At 44.9% G+C, this 21,829-nt stretch overlaps 1 protein-coding gene across 4 annotated transcripts in view; it reads left to right on the forward strand.

Annotated features, from left to right (window-relative positions):
* The window catches only part of ZNF330 (zinc finger protein 330), a 33,592-nt gene extending 14,943 nt beyond the window's left edge, over nt 1-18,649 (forward strand). Inside the window, exons 1-11 of one of the 4 annotated variants that reach the window (XM_028744367.2) lie at nt 2,727-2,838; nt 5,815-5,895; nt 7,636-7,765; nt 8,322-8,341; nt 8,443-8,513; nt 9,895-9,974; nt 11,687-11,813; nt 12,846-12,950; nt 14,467-14,513; nt 15,702-15,819; nt 17,549-18,649. In XM_028744367.2, the coding sequence (XP_028600200.2) occupies nt 7,646-7,765; nt 8,322-8,341; nt 8,443-8,513; nt 9,895-9,974; nt 11,687-11,813; nt 12,846-12,950; nt 14,467-14,513; nt 15,702-15,819; nt 17,549-17,799 (939 nt within the window). In that variant the 5' untranslated portion in view covers nt 2,727-2,838; nt 5,815-5,895; nt 7,636-7,645 and the 3' untranslated portion in view covers nt 17,800-18,649. Of the gene's footprint in view, nt 1-2,726; nt 2,839-5,814; nt 5,896-7,613; nt 7,766-8,321; nt 8,342-8,442; nt 8,514-9,894; nt 9,975-11,686; nt 11,814-12,845; nt 12,951-14,466; nt 14,514-15,701; nt 15,820-17,548 lie in introns of those variants that run through there. The other 3 variants (XM_077934055.1, XM_028744368.2, XM_077934054.1) reach the window with 3 other exon arrangements.
* Nucleotides 18,650-21,829: the final 3,180 nt, after the last annotated feature.

The following is a 21,829-nucleotide window of genomic DNA, read 5'->3' on the forward strand; positions in this document are numbered from 1 at the left end:
CATGACATTCAATGGTAGAAATACTTCTCAGGTTAAGTACCAGTGTAAAAATAAAATAATCTATAAATAATATTGTGTGCATTTGGTGTGACTGCTGCATTACCACTCGGGGGCAAAGTCTATATGCAAAGAAGCTCTTTCTTTTTCCTTTATTCAAAAAAAAAGAGTGTTTTTTCACTTCCCACATTTAAGAAGAAAACTTCAGAAAAACACAGATCGTATCTGGAGGAAGCTCAAAGCTTAGCAAGTAGAAAGAGGGATTTCAGTTATCTCAGACTGCATCTTCAATTCCATGCACATGTGTGTATCCTTCTCTTGAGGTTACCTTTTCTTGTCCTATTGGCCACGCTGCAGTTTCCATTCCTAACTCTGTTCTTTCTTTATCTTTTGCCATGCACGTTTTTGTAAATAAATTCTAAATTCTTTGAAAATGATTACTTTAGAGGCAGAGGAATTAATATGAAGTACATACATGCAAGTGAACTTTCTATAATTCTGGATGCTTTATAGATTGAGAAAATTTAATTGCTTTAACTGTAATGGAAATATGTAAATTATCTGCATAGGCCTGTCAGAATAAAAAGTTTTCAGCAAGTGTTCAAAAGTTGCAGCAGAAGGTGTCTGTTGAATTTCTATTTGCTGAGTATTTCACAGTTATGGATGGATAACACCATAAGGCTTGGATTTGTGTTGTTGTCAGATGAGCATCAAAACTCAGCAACAACCAAGATGCTCCTGTTATTGTTTAGTCGTTTAGTCGTGTCCGACTCTTCATGACCTCATGGACCAGAGCATGTCAGGCACTCCTGTCTTCCACTGCCTCCCGCAGTTTGGTCAGACTCATGTTTGTAGCTTCGAAGACACTGTCCAACCATCTCGTCCTCTGTCGTCCCCTTCGCCTTGTGCCCTCCATCTTTCCCAACATCAGGGTCTTTTCCAGGGAGTCTTCTCTTCTCATGAGGTGGCCAAAGTATTGTGAAGGAATGGGTTTCCAAAACCCAAAACTGACTGTGCAGGCAGTTTTTAAACTGCAGCAAAATCCCCATTTCTCCTTAGCTAAAATGCATAAACTTTGGCCGTTGAGCAAATGCAAAACAAGAACACAGCTCTCTCCCTTATCTTTTTGACGGCAAGACTGGCCTTGACTTTACCAGTAGAACAGACACAGACATATCTTATGTCCTGACCACAAATGACGCAGAGACCCAAGTCTGGGACTAACGCCAGAGCATGTTCTCGGAAGTAGTGACCTCTTGCTCCAAGATAGGAGTAGGAACAGGAATACCCTTTTATGGTCAGGAGTACAGGAAGGAAATCCCTTTTATGGTTAAGAGTGCCGGAGCAGGAACATATGTGATGTCAACCTACTTATACAAGCTGACGTGGTTGGAAGGAGGGAGAGGGTGCCTGGAGGATATATATACTGCATGAAACTTGTCATTTCTTTGGACTTGCTGTGGACTCACCACGCAAGTGCCTTCTGCTATCCGGAGAGCAGAATAAACTCTTTCTTTGAACCAACTCGGTGTCATTTTGACTTCCTTCCTCCTGTCACGGAGCAACGCAGACCCAATCGGTGAACTCCAATAAGGCTACAATTGGAGCCTCAGCTTCAGGATCTGTCCTTCCAGTGAGCACTCAGGGCTGATTTCCTTAAGAATGGATGCATTTGATCTTCTTGCAGTCCATGGGACTCTCAAGAGTCTCCTCCAGTACCATAATTCAAAAGCATCAATTCTTCGACGATCAGCCTTCTTGATGGTCCAGCTCTCACTTCTCAGATGAGCATCAAAGCTCAGCAACATCCAAGATGCTCCTAATTATCTGTTATTGACCTGGGATATAAGGGTTAAGGTGATCGCTGAGGTGTCACTGCCTCTCAACCTAACCTACCTCACAGGGCTGTTGGGGTTAACTGAAGATGAGGACCATCCTCAGTACACCACCTTGAGCTCTTTGGAGAAAAAACTGAGACATGCAATAAATAAATTAACAGAAAAAACAGCTTCCCCCTCCTTGGTGACCACCAGAGGTTTGGGACTACATCAACCCACCAGCATGTCCAATGAGCATGGATGATGTAAATTAGAATCCAAAACATCTGGAGGGCACCCGGTTGGGGAAGTCTGAACTATAAGCAAAGCAGCAGGCCTGCTTGCCCATTTTACAACACCCCGCAAGCGGATGATGATGATGATCAGTAGTATAGTAGTAGTAGTAGTAAACTGGGCTATCTGGCCATTTAAAAAAATTTTGTTTGCTTTAAAGCAGAACAAATCACCGTATTGGTCGGGAAAGATAAGAACAAAACGCAGCCTATGCATGCTTACCTAGGAGTAAGCCCCATTGTGCACAGCGGCGCCTCCTTCCGAGTAAACATGCATGGGGCTAGAGACTGTTCCCCTTCCTTGACACCGACTGATGCCTACGTGGCCATGATCTGACGTGCTATTTTCTCCCCCACCCGCATCATCCCGACTGCAGCTAAGCGGTGCATATAATTGTTTTTTTAAAATAGGAATAAATGAGTTCGGGCGATGGGGGGGATGTTCAGGAAGAGGGCGACAGCTGGAAGGCGCATTGGGCGTGCTGGGTGTTTGCAAGGTCTCTGCTGCTTGTAAATCCTCCCGGGAACCTAGACGGGGAGGAGAATCCCTCCCCAACTAAGGGCAAGATGAAGGCGAGGTTGCTTCACGGGCTGCCTCCCACTGAGCATGCTCACCCTCCGCCGGGCATGCTCAGTCGCCGCGGCGAGGCAGGAGTTCCCCCCCGGAGCAAGCAGTTGGGACACCGGCTTTCGCCTTCCTGCCTCGTTAGCGGCCGGCGAAGCAACTTTAGGTGAGCGGGAGGGGAAAGTCCGGAGCCGCCGGACGGGCCCTGCTGCGTGCAAGTGGATCTGCGAGGAAGGGGGTGGGATGCTGGGCAGACCCCTCTCCCTGCAATAGGCAGATGCAGGCAGGGATGGGGGCGAGAAAGGGACGTGCGGTTGCCCACCCCACTTGATCGGGAGGGGCGGTAGCAATAAGGCGTCTCTTTCACGAGGTTTGGGGGGGGGTGTCGGGGAAGGGAGCGATTGCCATTAGCCTCGCAGCTGCTCCAGAGCTTTGGGGTTGTTTGCTGCAATGTGGCTGGCAAGCAGCTCCCAGGGAAATTCGTTTCAACTTTCCCCGTTTCCTCTTTCACACCATCGCCCCCCTTTTCCGAGAGTTTCCAGAAGTTGGGTGGTGGCCTCCACCCCACCGCCAGCTTCCAATTCTGGGCTTGATTCGGCTAGCTGTACCTGTGAACTAGGCCTTAAAGAAGCCTCCAGATCAGTGTTTCCCAAACTTGGGTCTCCCAACTGGGTTGTTTTTTTTGGACTACAACTCCCATCATCCCTAGCTAGCAAGACCAGTGGTCAGGGATGATGGGAATTGTAGTCTGAAAAAACAGCTGGAGAGCCAAGTTTGGGAAACATTGCTCCGGGATGATGTTGGACTACAACTCCCAGCCCTAGCTAGTATGCTCAGTGATCAGGGATGATGGGAGTTGTAGTCCAATAACACTCATGTGCCTTAAAAGAAACAAAGGGAAACCTTTCCTGAGGATTCTTGGCTGCATCTGGGGATAGTCCTTTATTCCTGTGATATTAGCAAAGCTGCACTCCCCGGCCTGCTTCTGAGCTAACAAGGGAGTGAAAGGTGACAGGCAACTCAAGAGCTGTTCTCCCTAAAGCCCAACAATTTTGCTCAGGTTTTCGTAAATGACGCTAACACAGTGTTGCTGTTGCTTCCCTCTGAGCTATACCTGTGTAATTGAAAGTGAGGAATCACAAATATAGCAGTGCAGGAACCCTTGCACTTGCACCCATTCACTCTTGAGGGGCCCAGTGTGCAGACAGGGCTGCCACTTCTCCAGGATCCTGACCTCACAAGGCTGGCCCCTGTGATGTCACAAGGCAATGACTCTTGCTTGACAAATTTTGACAGACAAAAATCTCTGCACTGGGGGAGGTTGTACCAGTAAACATATAACTCTGGGGGTTTCACATTTTTATGTAAAACTGCTTTGTCAGGTTCATCTGAAAAGTGATATATAAATACCTCAAAATGAATCACCAAATATGTTCTTGGTGAGTTTACATTGGTTGTAATTAAGCACTATAAAGAGGTTACTGAAGTTTCAGGCTTAGGAACACCGAAAACTGCCAGTGTGGCATCAGAGGAGGATCTTGAGGGTGGCCTTGAGAGTTGCCTTGTGTCTGTGTATTTTTTATTTTTAAATCTGGTCTGTTTCTGAATCACTGTCTCCTCTTCTCCAGTCTGTGTGTTGGGTTCCATGGCACTCTATGTAAAACTTAGCTCTTCATTTGTCATAATGGGCACTCTAAATATGGCTATAATCCCCTGACTTTTGGTGGAAGCAGATGAAATTGACAGACACTGGATAAAACTTAATCAAGAGTGGCTTAAGCCTGTCAAATTGCAGACAGATAGGCCTAGGAACTCTGGTGGGGGAACATTCCTCTGCAATCCTTATTAGGGCAATACATAGATTAGGCAGAAAGGACTTAAGCCTCCATTTTGGCTTCACATTTTGGAGGAGGGTGGGAAGCAGGGGTTTATCTCGCTCTTTCTTGCCTTTAAATCATTAAGAGGTGACTGAGTGCTGTGCTTGTGCATTTAAAAAACCTTTCTGCTGGTGGTTATGTCCTCTGAAATAGGCTGTACAGATCCCTGATAGGCCTCACAACATGAGACTGACTAGAACACTGCCTTGGAGTTGTGAAGATCTTTGTTGTTTGCTAAAGCAGAGAACAGCATAGATTTTTTTTTTTAAGCACATCTTTAAAAATCATTCACTGTTGTGCTTTGCAAAAAAATAATGCAGAGCTCTTGTTACTACTCCACAGGCAACCTTTTGTTTAGCCTCACTTCGTGCAAAGTCCATGGAACTAGGGAAAGATTGAGACATAGGCAAACATAGAGCTACAATGGTCAGAAAATTATAGGGCTACAAAGTTCAGAAAAAACAAAGTGACAAGGCTTTGTGGAGCCCCTGTCTCATGTACATGTGTGTTGATGTCATACTATGACAGGGGAAGCCCCCAAAACAGTGTTAGAATTATCCTGGATGCCAGGTCCAGTTGCGACCATGTGGACTTCCTTAGATGCTAGGATGGTGACAGACACCTCCATTGTGCTGATGGATCTACACAATTCATTTACAGCTTTTTAATCTTGGAGGGGCAGGGGAAGGCACCTCTTAGAACAGGCATAGGCAAACTCGGCCCTCCAGATGTTTTGGGACTACAACTCCCATCATCCCTGACCACTGGTCCTGCTAGCTAGGGATGATGGGAGTAGTAGTCCCAAAAACATCTGGAGGGCCGAGTTTGCCTATGCCTGTCCTGGAAATTCCATTGTGATGACCATGACCTAGGTTTAACATGCCATTTGGCAAATAGCTTTTGTATTTGAGTTTCTAACACTGCCCTTAAATCACTCCAGTTTGCCTCATTGTTTAGCCTCCACACCTCTAGTAAATATCCATAATGGTTAGCAGCCATTGGTAGCATTTTCATCCATGAATTTGCCTAATCCCCTTTTAAAGCTGTTTAAGTTGGTGGCCATGACCACATCTTTTGGTACTGAATTCCACAACTACTCTCTGTATGCAGAAGGACTTCCCTTTGTCTGTTCTGAATTTCCCACCATTTCAGAGGGGGCGGGGGACATTTTCCCTATCTACACCCTCTAGTCTATGCCATGCCTCCCTTCCCCTTATCCTTGTCTTTTCACAAAATTAAAAAGCCATTGTAACCTTTCCTTACAGGGGAGTTGCTTCAACCTCTTGACCTTTTCGGTTGTCATTTTCTGCATCTTTTCCCTCTCTGCAGCAATATCCTTTTTTGAGGTATGTTGACCAGGGCAGTTTTATTTCTTGCCCCTTTCCTAATTATCCTAAACACGGATTTGAGGATTATATGAGAATCTTAGACCATTTCAAGGTAGAGTTGTACACTGGGTTATATAGCACTTCGCACAATAATTGATTAATAGATATCAGCTGATGAAGTAACTGTTCCAGTCCCCCCATGTAGCCAATGCAGTATAATTCTGCATTATTATTATTTTAGATTCAGTGTGTTTGGTGCCCTCCAATATTTTACATAAACGATTCCAGCAGCTGCCAATATTTTACATGAATGACTTGAGTAGCTGCTGTCATATAACTAAAAGTTTGTAATATGGGTCCAATCCCCTGAGTACGTGACAGAAGGAATAATTTTAGGTGGTAGCATTGCTTACGACCAATATGCTCTTGACATTTTTTGAAGCATCCAATTTTTCCACAAATTGCTATTACAGTGCTTCAAGGTGTGTAATAAATGCCTAGAATGATATGTATAAATACCAAAGATTGAAGTTCTTATTGCTAAATTGACATTAAGCAGGAAGAAAACCTAGTTTATAATGTGATATTGGGTATTCAGTGTCATAGATGTCAGTCTACAGAATAATGATTGTTGCCAGCAGGCAGCTTGGTATGCAATTCTGAATATAAAATATGACTTTTTAATGCAATTTAAACACTGTATAGAAGGCTAACCAGCTTATATGAGTTCCCCACATTAATAATAAGAAAAATATATATCTTTCTTTAGTACGATATGCATCATTCCCATCCAATCTAATTTTTAAAAAACTAGCTTAAAATTCTTTATTTTATAATTAAGCCTTCTCTCTGCTTGGGACTCCCAGCAACTTACAATGTATAACCCACAGGCTATCACTTGAATCACACTGTCCCATCCCAGCTTCTGGGGCAGACACTCATGAACCCGTTGTTCATGGGGAAATACTTGTTGGGGAGCGAGGGAGAAACCTTACTCTGCTGGTTACAAGTGATGGGTTGCTGCCTTAGAGAACTAGGCAAAAGAAAGGGTACGGACCAAGTTTTCCTTTGGTATCGAGCTCCAGGTTAAGACTGCTGCTTTGTAGCTCTTGTCAGCCACTCTATTACAGTTGTACCTTGGAAGTTGAACGGAATCCGTTCCGGAAATCCGTTCGACTTCCAAAACATTTGAAAACCAAATTGCGGCTTCTGATTGGCTGCAGGAAGCTCCTGCAGCCAATCAGAAGCTGTGGAAGCCCCATTGGACATTCAGGTTTCAAAAGAACGTTTACGTTTGCAAACCGGAACAATCACTTCCGAGTTTGTGGCGTTTGGGAGCCAAAACGTACAAGTTCCAGGGCATTCGACAACCAAGGTACGACTAGTTTTCATGCTGTATCTTTTCTTCTTTCTAGGTGTAGCTATTCCGTGTTGAGCAGCTAGTTTGGGAACTCTGAAGCAGGGGTGGCTCACTAGTTGTTGTTGGACTCCCAACTCCTATCATCCCCAGTTGGCCTAGCCAGTGGTCAGAGATGATGGGAGATGTAGATTATCAGCACCTGGAGGGCAAGGGGACGATCGCCCCTCCTCTAAAGTGATTAGAATTGCTAATGCGTGTTCATGGGCACATTCCAAAATAAAAATAAAAATCTGGAAGGGAGGAATATGTCACGATTTTAAAAATTACGTTTAGCATCCATTTCAGAGGATACCAATCACTCTTCATCAAATGTTGTTGAGTAAAACATTGTCTCCCAGAAAGTGAAGAATGCCTAAAAAGAAGACTGGCGCCCGCAAGAAGGCCGAGAGCCGTAAAGAACGGGAGAAGCAGATAAGGGCTTCACGAGGCAACATTGATTTGGCTAAACATCCCTGCAATGCTTCCATGGTAAATATTGAGATGTATTTCTGATAATGGCTTTAAAATTCTTTCTTCTCCTCTCCCAGTGTCAAGGAGAGGAGCGTGAGATTGACAGTGCTTTTTTATCAGACTGAAAGGAGCAGAACTAGATCCTAAGCATATAACCTTGAGATTTTGCAAAAGACACCAGATGTTATAAATCTTCTTAAACGATGAAATAGTTCCCATTGCACAGACACACAGAGAGAGTGAAATTCTTCTTCAGCTCTTCTTCAAGTTGTCTGGTTTTCACAAAGGAAGGGGGAGGGCAGGGGGAGGGTAGCGACAAGTACAAATAAGAACTGGTTATTGATCCAGGGCAAAGCTTTTGGAGCCCTCCTGGCGATACCAGAAGGACTTTATGTATACAAACACATGGGCATAGTCCACCTGTTGCACCTTCATTGTGTGTTTGTATTTGCACGGGGCACTCAAAGTGGGGAAAGGACCAAATGAACTGTATTTGTGGCAAGTGAATTCACAAGTTTATAAACTCTGAATTTCAATGGGAACTCCTATAAAACAAGCTCTCTTTCTCTTACAGGAATGTGATAAATGTCAAAGGTAAATGCACATTCAGTATTTCCTTTACATGTAACATTTTTGGCACCATTTTAAACGGACTTCATTCATTTATTTGTTTCGCCCTTTTTTTATTCTGACAGACGGCAGAAAAACAGAGCGTTTTGCTACTTTTGTAGCTCTGTCCAGAAGCTGCCCATTTGCGCACAGTGCGGTAAGTCTTTCTCTTAATTCTCTGTGTTCCTACAATTAGTCTGTGCTTAGAATTTACCGTATTTTTTGCCCATAGGGCGCACCTAGTTTGGGGGGGGAATAAAGGGGAAAAAATATTCCCCCCCCCCCAGGTGCAGGCCTGGGGTAGGGGAAGCCCGAGCTTCCCCCGACCCCAGCCCCCAGAACAGGCTGCTATCCGCAAGCCTAGGGAGCCCGGCGGGATATCTGCCCGAAGCCTGGGGCGCGCTCCTCAGTGCGCCCCTGGCTTCGGGATGCAGGCTACTATCCGCAAGCCTAGGGAACCCGGCGGGAAGTCGCGCCGGGCTCCCAAGGCTTGCGGAGAGCTGCCCAAAGCCCGGGGCGCGCTCTGCTGTGTTCTATAGGGTGAAAAATACGGTAATTTTTGCATTGTGGCCTGATTATACAAACTCAGCCATATTTTGACTCTGTTGGTGCCAGATGTGGCTGGATTTCAGTTTCCATCATCCCTGACCATTGGCAATGCTGGCAGGAGCTGGTGGGAGTAGCGACTCCAGCAATATCTGGAGGAACACAGGTTATTCACCCTCAGACGCAACAGGAAAGTTACCTTATTTGGGCTCCTTCTGGGGTTGAAAACATTAGCTGCTTTTAGTTGTCCAGTCTAAACTATCAGCACCTTTAACCATGCGGCAAATTAATTTTAATAAAGCAGTTGTGAAAACTGCAGATGAAAGGGTGCATCTTCAGAAGAGGCAGCCTCTCTAGTGCAGGAACGTGGAACCTGCAGTCCTACAGATGTTTCTGGACTCTGGAACCTTTGTCCCTCCAAACTTCCAATTCCCATCAGCCCCAGCAAGTGAGGTCAGTTTTCAATTGTGCAGCGATATCTGGAAGGCAACAGGTTCCCCATCCCCCATCCATGATGAATAAAGAATGCCCTCTTCTAAGATGGTGAACTATCTGGAAAAATAAATTATTTGGTTGTAAGACTGTCATATTAGTGCAAAGACTTCGGTCTGCACAACAGGACTTCTTCTCCTTGCTCCACCAAATCTGCTCCAGAGGGTTGAGGGAAACCCACGAAAAATTGGTGAGTTGCATGCCTGTGGTGGAGAGGAGAAGAGGGAGTGAAAGTCTGGTCACATAGCCAGAAGTCCTTACAACACGGTGTTGCTGGATCCATCTCATTGTTTTGATCAGATGTGTATTGATTTGAGCCATTTAAAATACCACAGTTTGCTCAGATCTCTTGGATGATAGCCCTTATTCTCAACCCCCCCCCCTTAGCTTGAAACACCTGTAAACATTGAAAGAGATAAATGCTATGGCTTTTTATGGAGCTTTAGTGTTGCTGAACACTGTTATGTGTGTGTGTAATATTTCTTTTCCCTCTGTAATAGGAAAAACAAAATGCATGATGAAATCTTCAGACTGTGTCATAAAACATGCTGGTGTGTACAGCACTGGGCTTGCTATGGTGGTATGTATCTGGAAACAATAAATCAGTTCTAAGATATGTGATGAGTGCAACTAAAGTTTGAAGAGATTACTTGGCCGACTATGTTGGTGGCTCTTATCTTGTTACCTAGTGGTGCAGCTCAGTAACTTTCTGGAGTGGTGATCTTACCACAGAGAGGGAGTTGTGAAGCTCACATTTCTCTTCCGCAGCCTTCCCCACTCCCCTGCAATTCCATACATTACAATGGTTTTTTACATTCCTGCTATACTGGAGCAAAAAGCCAAAATAGTTTGCCAACCCTGGTAAATAAAAAGCAAACAAACTCATAAGCATGCACAGTTTCACATTTTAAACACACAGCACCATCATGACTACAGCAATAAAATGAGCTTTGGTTCTGCTATCCTGAAGGTAAACACATGTATTTTGGAATAAGCATTAAAAAAAATATTATTCAAATTAGCAACCAGAACCTTCTGAATCCTGGCTATAAAATGTTTTTTTTAAAAAATAAGACAGGATGCTGATTTGGGAGTCTGTGTGCCCCTGCCCTCCATCGCCTTCTGTTGCCTGGGTGGTCATTTGGAGGCCCCGCGACTGCAGAGCCCTGGATTTCAGTGTTGAGGTTCAGCCACTGTTACCTGTTTGGACTGCAGGAAAATGCAGGAATGGTAACATTTGCACAGATCATTGTGCATGCTTAAGCCCTTTTCAAATTAATAGGCACGACCATGCCTATCAGTAAGGCAGCTTGCAACCAAAGTCGTGAATATCTCAGTCTTGGACTTCAGAGTCACACATTTCAAGAGAGATAACACATTGCTTCCATGAGAGGTAACAATTGAGCCTGGAATCATGGGAAGGTTAACTAGTAACTCAAGACTAAAAACACTATTAGCCCCTATACGGAGGAGAGGAAAACAAGATTACGCATTTTTTTAATACCGTATTTACTCAAATCTAATGCTCACCTTTTTTTGGCCAAATTACGACACGAAAATTAAGGTACGCATTAGATTCGATGGCACATTTACATTCACCAGCAAATCCTTTTTTTGGTTTCAAGGTTCTGAAAATTGAGGTGCGATGGTGCATTGGACACGAGTAAATAGGGTATTTCTTTTGAAGTTTGACTTCCTTGTTTCTGCGTGTTCTATGCTGTCGCGAGCAAACTGCGTAGTGCAAATCCTTTTGCAAATAAGCAAATCTTCCCTGAATACATTGCCTGGTATGAACATAATGGGCAGCTCTGTTGTTGTCCACACGCGTGGCTCCCTGGATGAGACAGCGCAGCAAGAGCCAATTCATTGGGGGTGGGGGGAGTAGCCAGTGGAACGCAGGCCACTTGCATACTTTGGAACATCTTGTCCGGGTCTGTCGCGTTCCTTAGCGAGGACTTCCGAGCAATTCTGGTTGCTGAGAGTAGCGTGTGGGATTAAAAAAGAAAACACAGAAAGAAAATCAATGGGATTCAATTTCATGTAATGTACTTTAGGAATGAGCACTTAGCAGTCTTGCAAAAAAAAGAAAAAAAGAAAAGAGCCCTGAGAATATGGAATGTGTTTGGGAGATGGATGGCAGCGCTGAGCAAATTGCCTTCCACTGCTTCAGAATGACTCCCTCCTGCTGCCGCTGCCTGGAATGCATGCCTGGTCCTTGCTTGTTCAGCAGAGCTGGTGCTTATATAGAGGTCTGCCAAAGTCCATAGTAATGTGTGGGTTCTTTTTTTGCAGGGGGCCATATGCGATTTCTGTGAAGCTTGGGTTTGCCATGGCAGGAAATGCCTTAGCACCCATGCTTGTATCTGTCCTCTGGCCGACGCAGAGTGCATTGAATGCGAGAGAGGTGTCTGGGATCACGGTGAGTTGTTCACCAGTTAGAGGGGTGTGTTCTCTTGTTTCACTTGCATTTGGAAAGCTCGCCAATTACCAAAGGAAGGTGGCTACAGGGCTAGTTTCTTTGCCGTAGCAAGTCTTTATGAACTGAAAACAACTTCTCTAGAAGTAGAGAATCCTAAAATTGGAGGAGAGGCAGACCCCTTCACATATCCCTTTTCAGATGACACATGCAAGAAAACTATTACTCGTTCTATTTGTAGGAATTGAGGATGTGTGTTAAGGTTGTACTCCGGGTAGACTTGTTGAAATTGGTAGGCTTAAGTGCCTGTGACTTAGCTGGATATCCCTTGGGAGTATTTGCATAGGTTGTTTTGATTGGCTGCAGCTCATGATGCAATTTATCACGTGAACTCCCTCCCACTGACACATTATCTGTCCGAGAGTATATTACACAGGAGGGAAGTTTTCAAACTACCAAGGTAATTTGTGCTACTAGCTATCATTACCCGCAGTCATAAAAGCCTGTGCTAAACCATCAACTCTGCAAAATTACAGTATCCTCTTGGGATGTTGTGCATATCTCTTCCTTCCACTACCCCCACCACCACTCCAGTTTCAGGAAAAGGTATTTCATTGGCTCTCTCCTCTTTATCCCATTGGCCATAATAGTATACCACCTTAGACTGCAATCCACTGAAAGCAGCAAGACATGTATAGAACTGAACTGTTAGTTTAGGCTATTTTGGGGGGTGGAGATGTAGCTGGAATATTTGGTTTAGATGCTGCTGTGCAATAAAATCTCTTTTAATATGGTGGTCTCGTCATTCCATGACCAAGCCATCTCAACCTAACCAGGAAATTGCAATTAGAGCTATAAAACACCTTGTTTACGGAAATGGCTAGTACCACTGTAATCCACAGTATTTCTGGTGCAAGACAGGCCAGGTTTTCTTTCATTCCTAGAATTGATTCATGACATCTGCTCGTTTTTTGACGCTAGGGAGTGTGGGGACTGATTTTGTTCCGTTACATTGTGTCTTGCTGAATCTTCTAGGAGGCAGAATATTCAGCTGCTGTTTTTGCCACAATTTTCTCTGCGAAGATGATCAGTTTGAACACCAGGCCAGCTGCCAAGTCCTGGAAGCCGAGACCTTTAAATGTAAGCTATATCCCTGAAAGTCTCCCTTATGAAAGGTGAACCAGCTTTTAACTGCTTCTGCTCATATCCAGATATTGGTTTGGAATGTAGAGCCTTGTGGAATGTAGCTGGGAGGAGCAACCTTCCCCCAACCCCATACCATGAGTAAGATGGGACAGTGTTTTGCAGATGAAGTTGGGTACTGAACAATGCCAGTTGTAGGGTCTAGTTGTGATGTGTCCCTTTCACAAGCCCAGAGTGTGCACCACTAGGCCCTGTATACCTTAAGGAGTGACCCCACGCCCATCATTTAGCCCAGACCCTGAGATCCGGCTCTGAGGGTCTTCTGATAGATCCCTCACCATGAGAAGTGAAGTTACAAGGAACCAGGCAAAGGGCCTTCTCAGTACAGTGGTACCTCAGGTTACATACGCTTCAGGTTACATATGCTTCAGGTTACAGACTCTGCTAACCCAGAAATAGTGCTTCAGGTTAAGAACTTTGCTTCAGGATGAGAACAGAAATCGGGCTCCGGCAGCGCGGCAGCATCAGGAGGCCCCATTAACTAAAGTGGTGCTTCAGGTCAAGAACAGTTTCAGGTTAAGTACAGACCTCCGGAACGAATTAAGTGCTTAACCTGAGGTACCACTGTAGTGGCGACTGCCTTGTGGAACACCCTCCCATCAGATGTCAAACAGGTAAACCACTACAGACGGCGACCATTTTGAATTGGGGTTCTGTTCCTGGCCCCTGTGTGCCTCAGTGGAGTGCATATAATAAGCACACCCCACCTCATTACACCTCCATCCTGCCTTCTACCAGGCTGAAAAAGACCCACACATCAATGATTGCATGTCAGTTAGATGCGCCTAAAATGGTCACTGCCTGTACATAACTTTCCAAAGACATCTGAAGGCAGCCCTGTATCAGGAAGTTTTTTATGTTTGATGTTTTGCTATGTTTTTATTACGTTGGAAGTCCCCCAGAGTGTCTGGGGCAATCCAGTCAGATGGGCGGGTTATTAGTAATAAATGATTCTTCTTGTTGTTATAAGTAATAAATTGTTGTTGTTGTTTTAGTTCAAGGAGAGCCAGGCTGGTGATCAGCCCTGTGTGTTTAGGCCCTCCATGCACTAATGCCAGGTTTGTGATGTGCCTGAGTTTTGCACTTCTCCTCCAGCATTACTGCTTGTAAAGTTCCCCACATTTGTTGTTGTTGTTCAGTCTAGTTATTCTGCTCGTCCTTGTTGTACAAGCTGTTGCTTCCAATCAAGAGGACTTCCTCTGCTTTCAGGAAGGGAGGAAGAGGAACGTTGGGCCCAAGCTCTGCAGGGACATCGTTAAAAATGTCTGTTCGCTTCTTTTTTTCGGCTGAGGCAGAGTGTTCATTTTCCTTGTACTTTAAAGAGGCGCAGTCATGGAAAGCCTGAGGCTACCCATTGAACTGAATAGTTGACCTTGGCTTAGAAGGCAAAAGGAAAAGAGCAAAGCCATGAAATCTCATTATTCAAGCATGCCTTTTTTATCTTGCCTAATAGGTGTTTCCTGTAATCGACTTGGGCAGCATTCATGTCTCCGTTGTAAGGTAACAGCAAAAGCATTTAGAAAGTAGATGTATCGGGCTCACAGCTCTCATATACATTGAAAGCTGCTGGCGGTTCTTGCCGCGTCCTTCTCCACAATGCATCAAAAAAGTCTCCTGATTCTCACCCGCCTCCCCAAAGAAGTTATCTGGGTCCTGTTCCCATCTCCCTTTGATTAATGTAACCTCCATGCTGTGTTCCTGGACACTTGGTGTTCCTTCCCTCCAGTCCTTCTAAACCCCAGTTGCTAAAATTGCCTTCCTTCGCTCATTGTTACAGCCTCAGCACTGCCGCAGCCTTTTCCCTCTGCTGGTTTCCTTTCATTCAAAATGCAAAAACCTTTCATCTTTGCCTGGCTGCCGTCTGCACCAGCCTGCTTCCGCGTGAAGCCGAGATAACATCTCATTACCCTGCACATTTTCTATATATCTGCTAATATTATCGTTCACGGGGTTCTGATGAATCATTTGCCCCAGAGAAGTGGGCCTCGTGGTTCCTCTCCCCAGACCACTCCCTCTGGTGCACCAATGCTGTCTGTCACCTGGCTGAAATTGTGTCCTTGGACTGTATTAAAGCCTCTTGATGAAAGATGGAGAATGTGTGCATGTGTGTTTGTAGAAAACTCTTTGAGTTTTGAATGGCTGGCGTGCACCCTATTGTACAAAGGTGTGGGACGCATTCCTTGTCCCATTCACTTTTGCTTCTGGTCCTGCCCACCACTGGCTTGCAGCTGAGTCCAAAGATCCATAGCCATGACAGATGAAGAGCCCAATTTCAGTTACTCCAACTTCCCCTGCAGTTGCTCACGGCTCTGTACAAGAGCTGGTTAAGTAGATTGGGAAGGGGCACAGCTGTCCTTACGGGCCCTTATTTATGCTGAGTCTTGCATCGCCAGCTAGACTGAAATGTCTCCATCCAGTTGCCCCACTCAAACAAATACTTAAGAGGAGGAACTATTCTTGTCTCCCCCTGATGTCATTAGCCAGCTTTCATGCAGAAGGCGGGCTGCGTATATTTTAGTGAATTAAAAAGATTCAAATGGAGCTTGCTAGATGGTAGTGGTATGTAGCCCATCGCCACTCAACTTGGGCAGTCTGTTGTGTTTCTCCAGAGGGCTTCTTTTCCAATTGCAGTCTGTTCTTTTGTGATATATTTCCCCTTTTATTTTCTTTCTTTTCTATAACCTGCAGGCTTGTTTCTGCGATGATCACGCACGGAGTAAGGTTTTCAAACAGGAGAAGGGAAGGGAGCCTCCCTGCCCTAAGTGTGGCCATGAAACACAACAGACTAAGGACCTGAGCATGTCAAGTAAGTTTGCCTTTGGTAATGGCGCTCAGAATTCCCTAGGCGCCAGGTGTGTTTTGCAACTGGCGTGGGTCCAGATGCGACCACGTGGAGATCTCTGGATGCTAGTCTGGCAGCTGACATCTCCACCTGGCTGGCCCCTGCAGCTTTCTTAAGCAGGTAAGCAGAAGAGCTTGTGTATTGCATTAATCTCCCACATTTTTCTCCCAAGCAGTACATGGTTTACGTCCCTCCTCAGTTAATCCCTACAACAACCCTGTGAGGTAGGTTAAGAGGCAGTGACTGGCCCAAGGTCACCCAGTGAGCTTCATGGCTGAGTGGGGATTTGAACACTGATCTCCCAGGTCCTGTTCTGACACTCTTAACCACTACACCCCATATGCTTCCTAGAGTACTTCTGCTATGGGGCAGCTATATTAATCATGTCACTTAGAGAAGCTTTTCTTAAAGCAGTATATTAATTTCTTTCAACACCCCACCCCAATGGTACCTAGACATTCCATTGTGGTGACCGTAACCTAGATTAAAGCTGCCATTTGGCAATTAGCTTATATACCTGAGTGTTGGACTTTTGGAGGAAGAGAGGGGAACTAGCCCCGTTGTATATCGGGGGGGGGGGGTGTTTGGAGAGTGTCTCTTCCTTTAAATTCCTGGGAGTTTACCTTAGTGAAGACCTCACTTGGAAAAACAATATAACTCAGGTGGTTAGGAAGGCCCAACAGAGACTCCCATTTTCTCAGGGTCTTGTGAAAGAACAATGTTAAACAACAGTTGATGACCTCCTTCTACTGGTCCACAATAGAAAGTGTGCTCTCGTATTGTATCACAGTGTGGTACGTTGGCTTGACAGCCATGGACAGAAAGTCTTTACAGAGGGTGGTGAACACAGCGCATGATATCATGGGCTGTCCTCTGAGCCCGCTAGATGACATCGCAAAGGATCGATGCCTTAGGAGCGTGAGAAAAATTCTCAGGGACGATTCACACCCCGGCCAGCACCTCTTTAATCTTCTACCCTCGGGCAGGAGATATAGAAGTATAATCAGTTGTACCAACAGGCTAAAAAACAGTTTCTATCCGTGGGCTGTTAGGCTGCTGAATGGAAAATAATATAGTGCAACTGACTTTCAGGGCTGGTGTGTTGTGCGACAAGCACACAGAGTGCAATGAGATTGAGTGTTTGGGGGGGGGGGTGCGGTTAATTTCATTGTACACAGGTTGTACATTGACAATAAAGATATTATTATTATTATTTATTATTATTCTAACACTGGTAATCATTTCCACCTTACCCTTATCACCTGCAGCAAACCTCGTACTGGGAAGTCCATGTTCTTCCCTGTTCAAAAGACTTGTCATGAAATCTGGTAGCATATTTTTGAATTAATACAAAGAGATGAGGATGGTTTCATCTTGGCCAGAAAGGGTGCAAACTGCAGAGGAGCCTCTGTGCCTCGTTTCACCAGGAGCACTTTGGCTAACCAGAATGATCCTGTAAATGAGGAGGGAGAGAAAAAATTGAAGAAGACGAAGAATGAATGAATGGGTTTCTTACAGATTTGCGATAATGCCTTACCTGCTTCTAGTGTTATTTGACGGTGTAGTCATGAGAATTACACATGTGAAAATAGTTGTAAGATAGAGTTGTTGGAGTTTTGTCTGAACTATTTAACACCCACCTTCCTTGATGGGAAGTGAAACAAAGACAGGATGTTTCCCTCTCTTTCTGCAGCACGCTCTCTGAGGTTTGGCCGACAGACAGGAGGCGAAGAGGCTGACGGAGCTTCCGGCTATGATGCCTATTGGAAGAACCTTTCGGCTGGCAAAGATGATGATTACGAAGCAGAAGATGACGATGAAGACGAGGAGGAGGAGGAAGGAGGGAGGGATTCGGAAACGGAGGCAACCAGTGTGTTTGGTCACTTGAATTTAGGAAGGACCTATGCCAGCGGCTATGCACACTATGAGGAGGCTGATGACTAAGGCTGCTTACGTAAGCACACTTTTAAGAGGCAGTCAGTCCCCTTTAACATAGTGGCCCTTAACTTCCGGGTAAACGTGCTTAGCATCTGGCCATAAGCCCACATTTATGGTGGAGCTAGCATTTGAGAGGAACTCTTTGTGTACTTAGTGAATTTTTATGTGTGGTGGCACTGGAATAACACAGCTAGACTTTTCAAATAGCAAAGCTTACTAGGAATCAAAAGGAATGGAGCAATTTGCAGGAGATCAAGAAAAGATTTGTATGGCTAAAGATATTGGAAGACTTGGAGAGTAAAGGGTTTGAGGGTTCACATTAGTTCAGGGAACTTGGAAATGAGGATGAGACCTAACGCTCTCTCTACAACATAAGGTGGATGTGTGGGAAGGCTGAGGTAATTTTTGTTTCCAGGCGTTCTTCTGAAGCAAAGTTATTTTTCTTGAGTAATTTTGGGGGAGGGTTGTGTCATCATGTTTCATAAATTCATAAGTATTGGTGGCAGTGGGCATCAACTATTTTTATATATTGAAAGCTGTCTCCTAGGTTTTTCATAAATATTGATCTAGCTTGAGCACTTGGGGAAATGCTTGCTACAAGCTATTGTACTCTAAATATAAATTGGAATTAAAGTTACTTTGACATTTTGTGTAAGCAAGACTGATCAATATAGTCTCTTGTAATGCACTACTGGAGAATTGTCAGTTCCTGCCTTTTTGAACGGCCAGACATTAACTGTAGCGCTCGCAGCCCCTTGCAGTGTGACCTAAATAAACTTTTGATCTTAGATTTGTCGCCATAAAAATGTCACTGCATCCTCCTTGCCTAATAAAGTCCGTCGCTCGCTCTCTTTCATCCTGTGTCCTTGTGTTTTGCTGCAGCAGAGGGAGGATGGTGTTGACAGATATATGGTCAGAGAAAAGGGCATGGCCTCCTAAAACAGCCTCCTAAAATCAGTGACATTGTCAGACCTATAGAATAGAATGGTATCCCATCATGCCCTGGGGCCAGCTGCCCACCCTGTGCAGCAGTGACATGGTGCCCCTTCTGGTAGGCCTTTTACCCTTCCAGGGCTCTTGGCCTTCACACTTCCAACAGCCCTGCTCTGTTACTGGTGCTGCCCCACCCCCATGCTACTTTTAAGTCTAGTTTTATCTATGTTGTGTATGCCCCCACACTCCTCCTTTTCTCTTCCTCCTTTGCTGTGTTTGCTGTCAGCCACCATCACTCCCACCCAGCTGAAGGGATGTGCTACACCCACTGGAAGGGGTCTGACCAGCTTCTCCCCCTGCCATTTTCATTTCCACCAGAGGGCTTGGGAAAGTTTGTCTTTTATTCGGTATGTATGCCAAGCACCTTATATGTAAATGTGGGGTAAAAATATTTAAATGAAATAAGATAAGATGAGTGGTGGACACTCCACCCAACCCAAAACATAAATCTGTTTTTAGCTATTTCTATTTTATCTGTAAGCTACCTTGAGTCCCAGTCTGGGGAAAAGGTGGGATTTTATTATTGATGATGATGGTGATGATGATGGTAGGACCTGCACACACACATCTCTAGCTTATGCACATTGATTACTGGAGAGCTGCAGGTATTTCTTCTAAAGCAGGGGGAACCAATCCAAAGAGCATGGTAAAGGATGATGGGAGTTGTACAGTGGTACCTCTGGTTGCAAATGGGATCCGTTCCGGAGCCCCATTTGCAACATGAGCAGAACGCAACCTGCATCTGTGCGTGTGCGGGTCACAATTTGCCGCTTCTGCGCATGTGCGTGACGTCATTTTGAGCATGTGCACGAGTGGCGAAACCCGGAAGTAACCCTTTCCAGTACTTCTGGGTCACCGCAGGACGCAACCTGAAAACGCTCAACCTGAAGCAAACGCAACACGAGGTATGACTTCAGTTCCAACAAGATCTGGAGGACACAGTGTTGGCTACCCTTGCTCCAAAGCCATCCTTACCTTGCCTTTCCTGCAAGGAGCTTTAAGGAGGTGGCATGTTTGGCCAGTTAACTTTGTTCACAGGGTTGGTATGAGGATGGAATTCAACCAGGAAGGTATGTGACCAAGATGGTGTTTGGACCAGGAGCACCACTGCCTGAGTCTGATAACCTAACCCCCAGACCACACTGGTTCTTGGGCAGTGAGTGTATCTGTTTACAAACGTAGGCTGTGTTTTTATATATGTAGTAAGTACATCCATAAGATCAGTAGCTCAGGGCTAGAGCATCTGCTTTGCATGCAGAAAAGTCTGAGGTTCAATCCCTAGCATTTCCAAGGAGGGCTGGCAGAAAACCTTGCCTGAAATCCAGAAATGCCACTGCCAGTCAGTGTAAACCAGGCATGGCCAAACTTGGCCCTCCAGATGTTATGGGACCAGAACTCCCATCATCCCTAGCTAACAGGACCAGTGGTCAGGGATGATGGGAATTGTAGTCCCAAAAGAAGAAGAGTTTGGATTTGATATCCCGCTTTATCACTACCCGAAGGAGTCTCAAAGCAGCTAAAATTCTCCTTTCCCTTCCTCCCCCACAACAAACACTATGCGAGGTGAGTGAGGCTGAGAGACTTCAGAGAAGTGTGACTAGCCCAAGGTCGCCCAGCAGCTGCATGTGGAGGAGTGGGGAAGCGAACCCGGTTCACCAGATTACGAGTACCACTCTCAACCACTACACCACACTGGGTCTCAGCTGGAGGGCCAAGTTTGGCCATGCCTGGTGTAAACAATATTGAGCTAGATGGACCAATGAACTGGCTTGGTATTCCTGTGTCCCTAGTACAACATAAGCTAGGTTTCTCTGCTCTGGATAGAACATAGTGTTCCAGGGACACTTACATTCTTTATTTGATGTATTGTTTGTTTTACTTACGTATAAATTGGAGCAGAACTTGTTGGGTAGGAGGCTGCAGCTCAGAAAAGCTCTTTCTTACAATTAAGAACATGCGTTTCTCTTGGGTCTCTGTGAGTTTCCTACCATAAACTAGGGATGGGAAACCTGTGGCCTCCAGATGTTGCTGGACTCCAGCTCCCATCAGCCTCAGCCAGCGTGGTCAATGGCCAATGATCTTGGGGGGTTGTAGTTCAGCAACACCTGCAGGACCACAGTTTCCCCATCTTTGCTATAAGTCATGATCCTCATGTACTTCATGGTGTTTGTGTGCTTTTAAATGGTCATATAAGGAAGTTTGCAACAATGGCTTGATGGATGCAATAGGAAAGCGACACGAGAGGATGAAGGGGATGCTAAATATTTTAACATGCAAATCCAACTTCTTGGGTGTTTGCTTTTGAATCATGAGGCAGATACTCTTCCCATGCTCCCATGCAATGAGAATAGCTATTATGTTCTCACAGCTTGGGATTGCCTGTGCGATAAACACCATGCATTGGAGTGGATTATGAATGCACTGTCCTTAATACCCATGGTATATTCCAGTGTCTGGGCACTTGGTTTAAGAGCGGTATACAAGAGAAGAAATGCCCATGGTGCGATAGGGCTGTAAGAAACTGGTTGTGTGAAGCTTAGATGTACAATATTGGAGCGGACAGGAAATTGGATTGCATTCCTCATGCAGCAACATCTGACTAGTCTTTCCTTTACCTGACCCAGCAAGAAGTCGCTGCAAGACTAATGCTTTTAACCCAGGTGCATGTATGAGGCTGTATTCACATCTCCAAAAGTGCTAATAAATTGCTAGTTCACCTTCTATGTTCTATTTTTCTCCCCAACTCCCTGGAATTAAATTCCCACAATATTCTAGGTTCAATTTTCCAATTACGAGATAACATTTTTGTCACTGGCTGAGCCAAGGGCTGTTGATGTAAAAGAATGAATTATCCTAATCAATGTAAAGGATTGTTGAGTTTTGCTTTGAGATATTCTTACACTGATTATCTCCCTCTAGGATGAGTTCCTTTTAGCTATTTATTCTTCTGCTTTTGCCATGGCAGCCTGTAAATAAAATGAGCTGAAGCCATAACACACAGCACATTCCATTTATAGACTATACTAGGAAGTGAAAGCCCAGA

Source organism: Podarcis muralis, chromosome 9 (genome assembly GCF_964188315.1).
Source record: "Podarcis muralis chromosome 9, rPodMur119.hap1.1, whole genome shotgun sequence".
Classification (NCBI taxonomy): Eukaryota; Metazoa; Chordata; class Lepidosauria; order Squamata; family Lacertidae; genus Podarcis; species Podarcis muralis.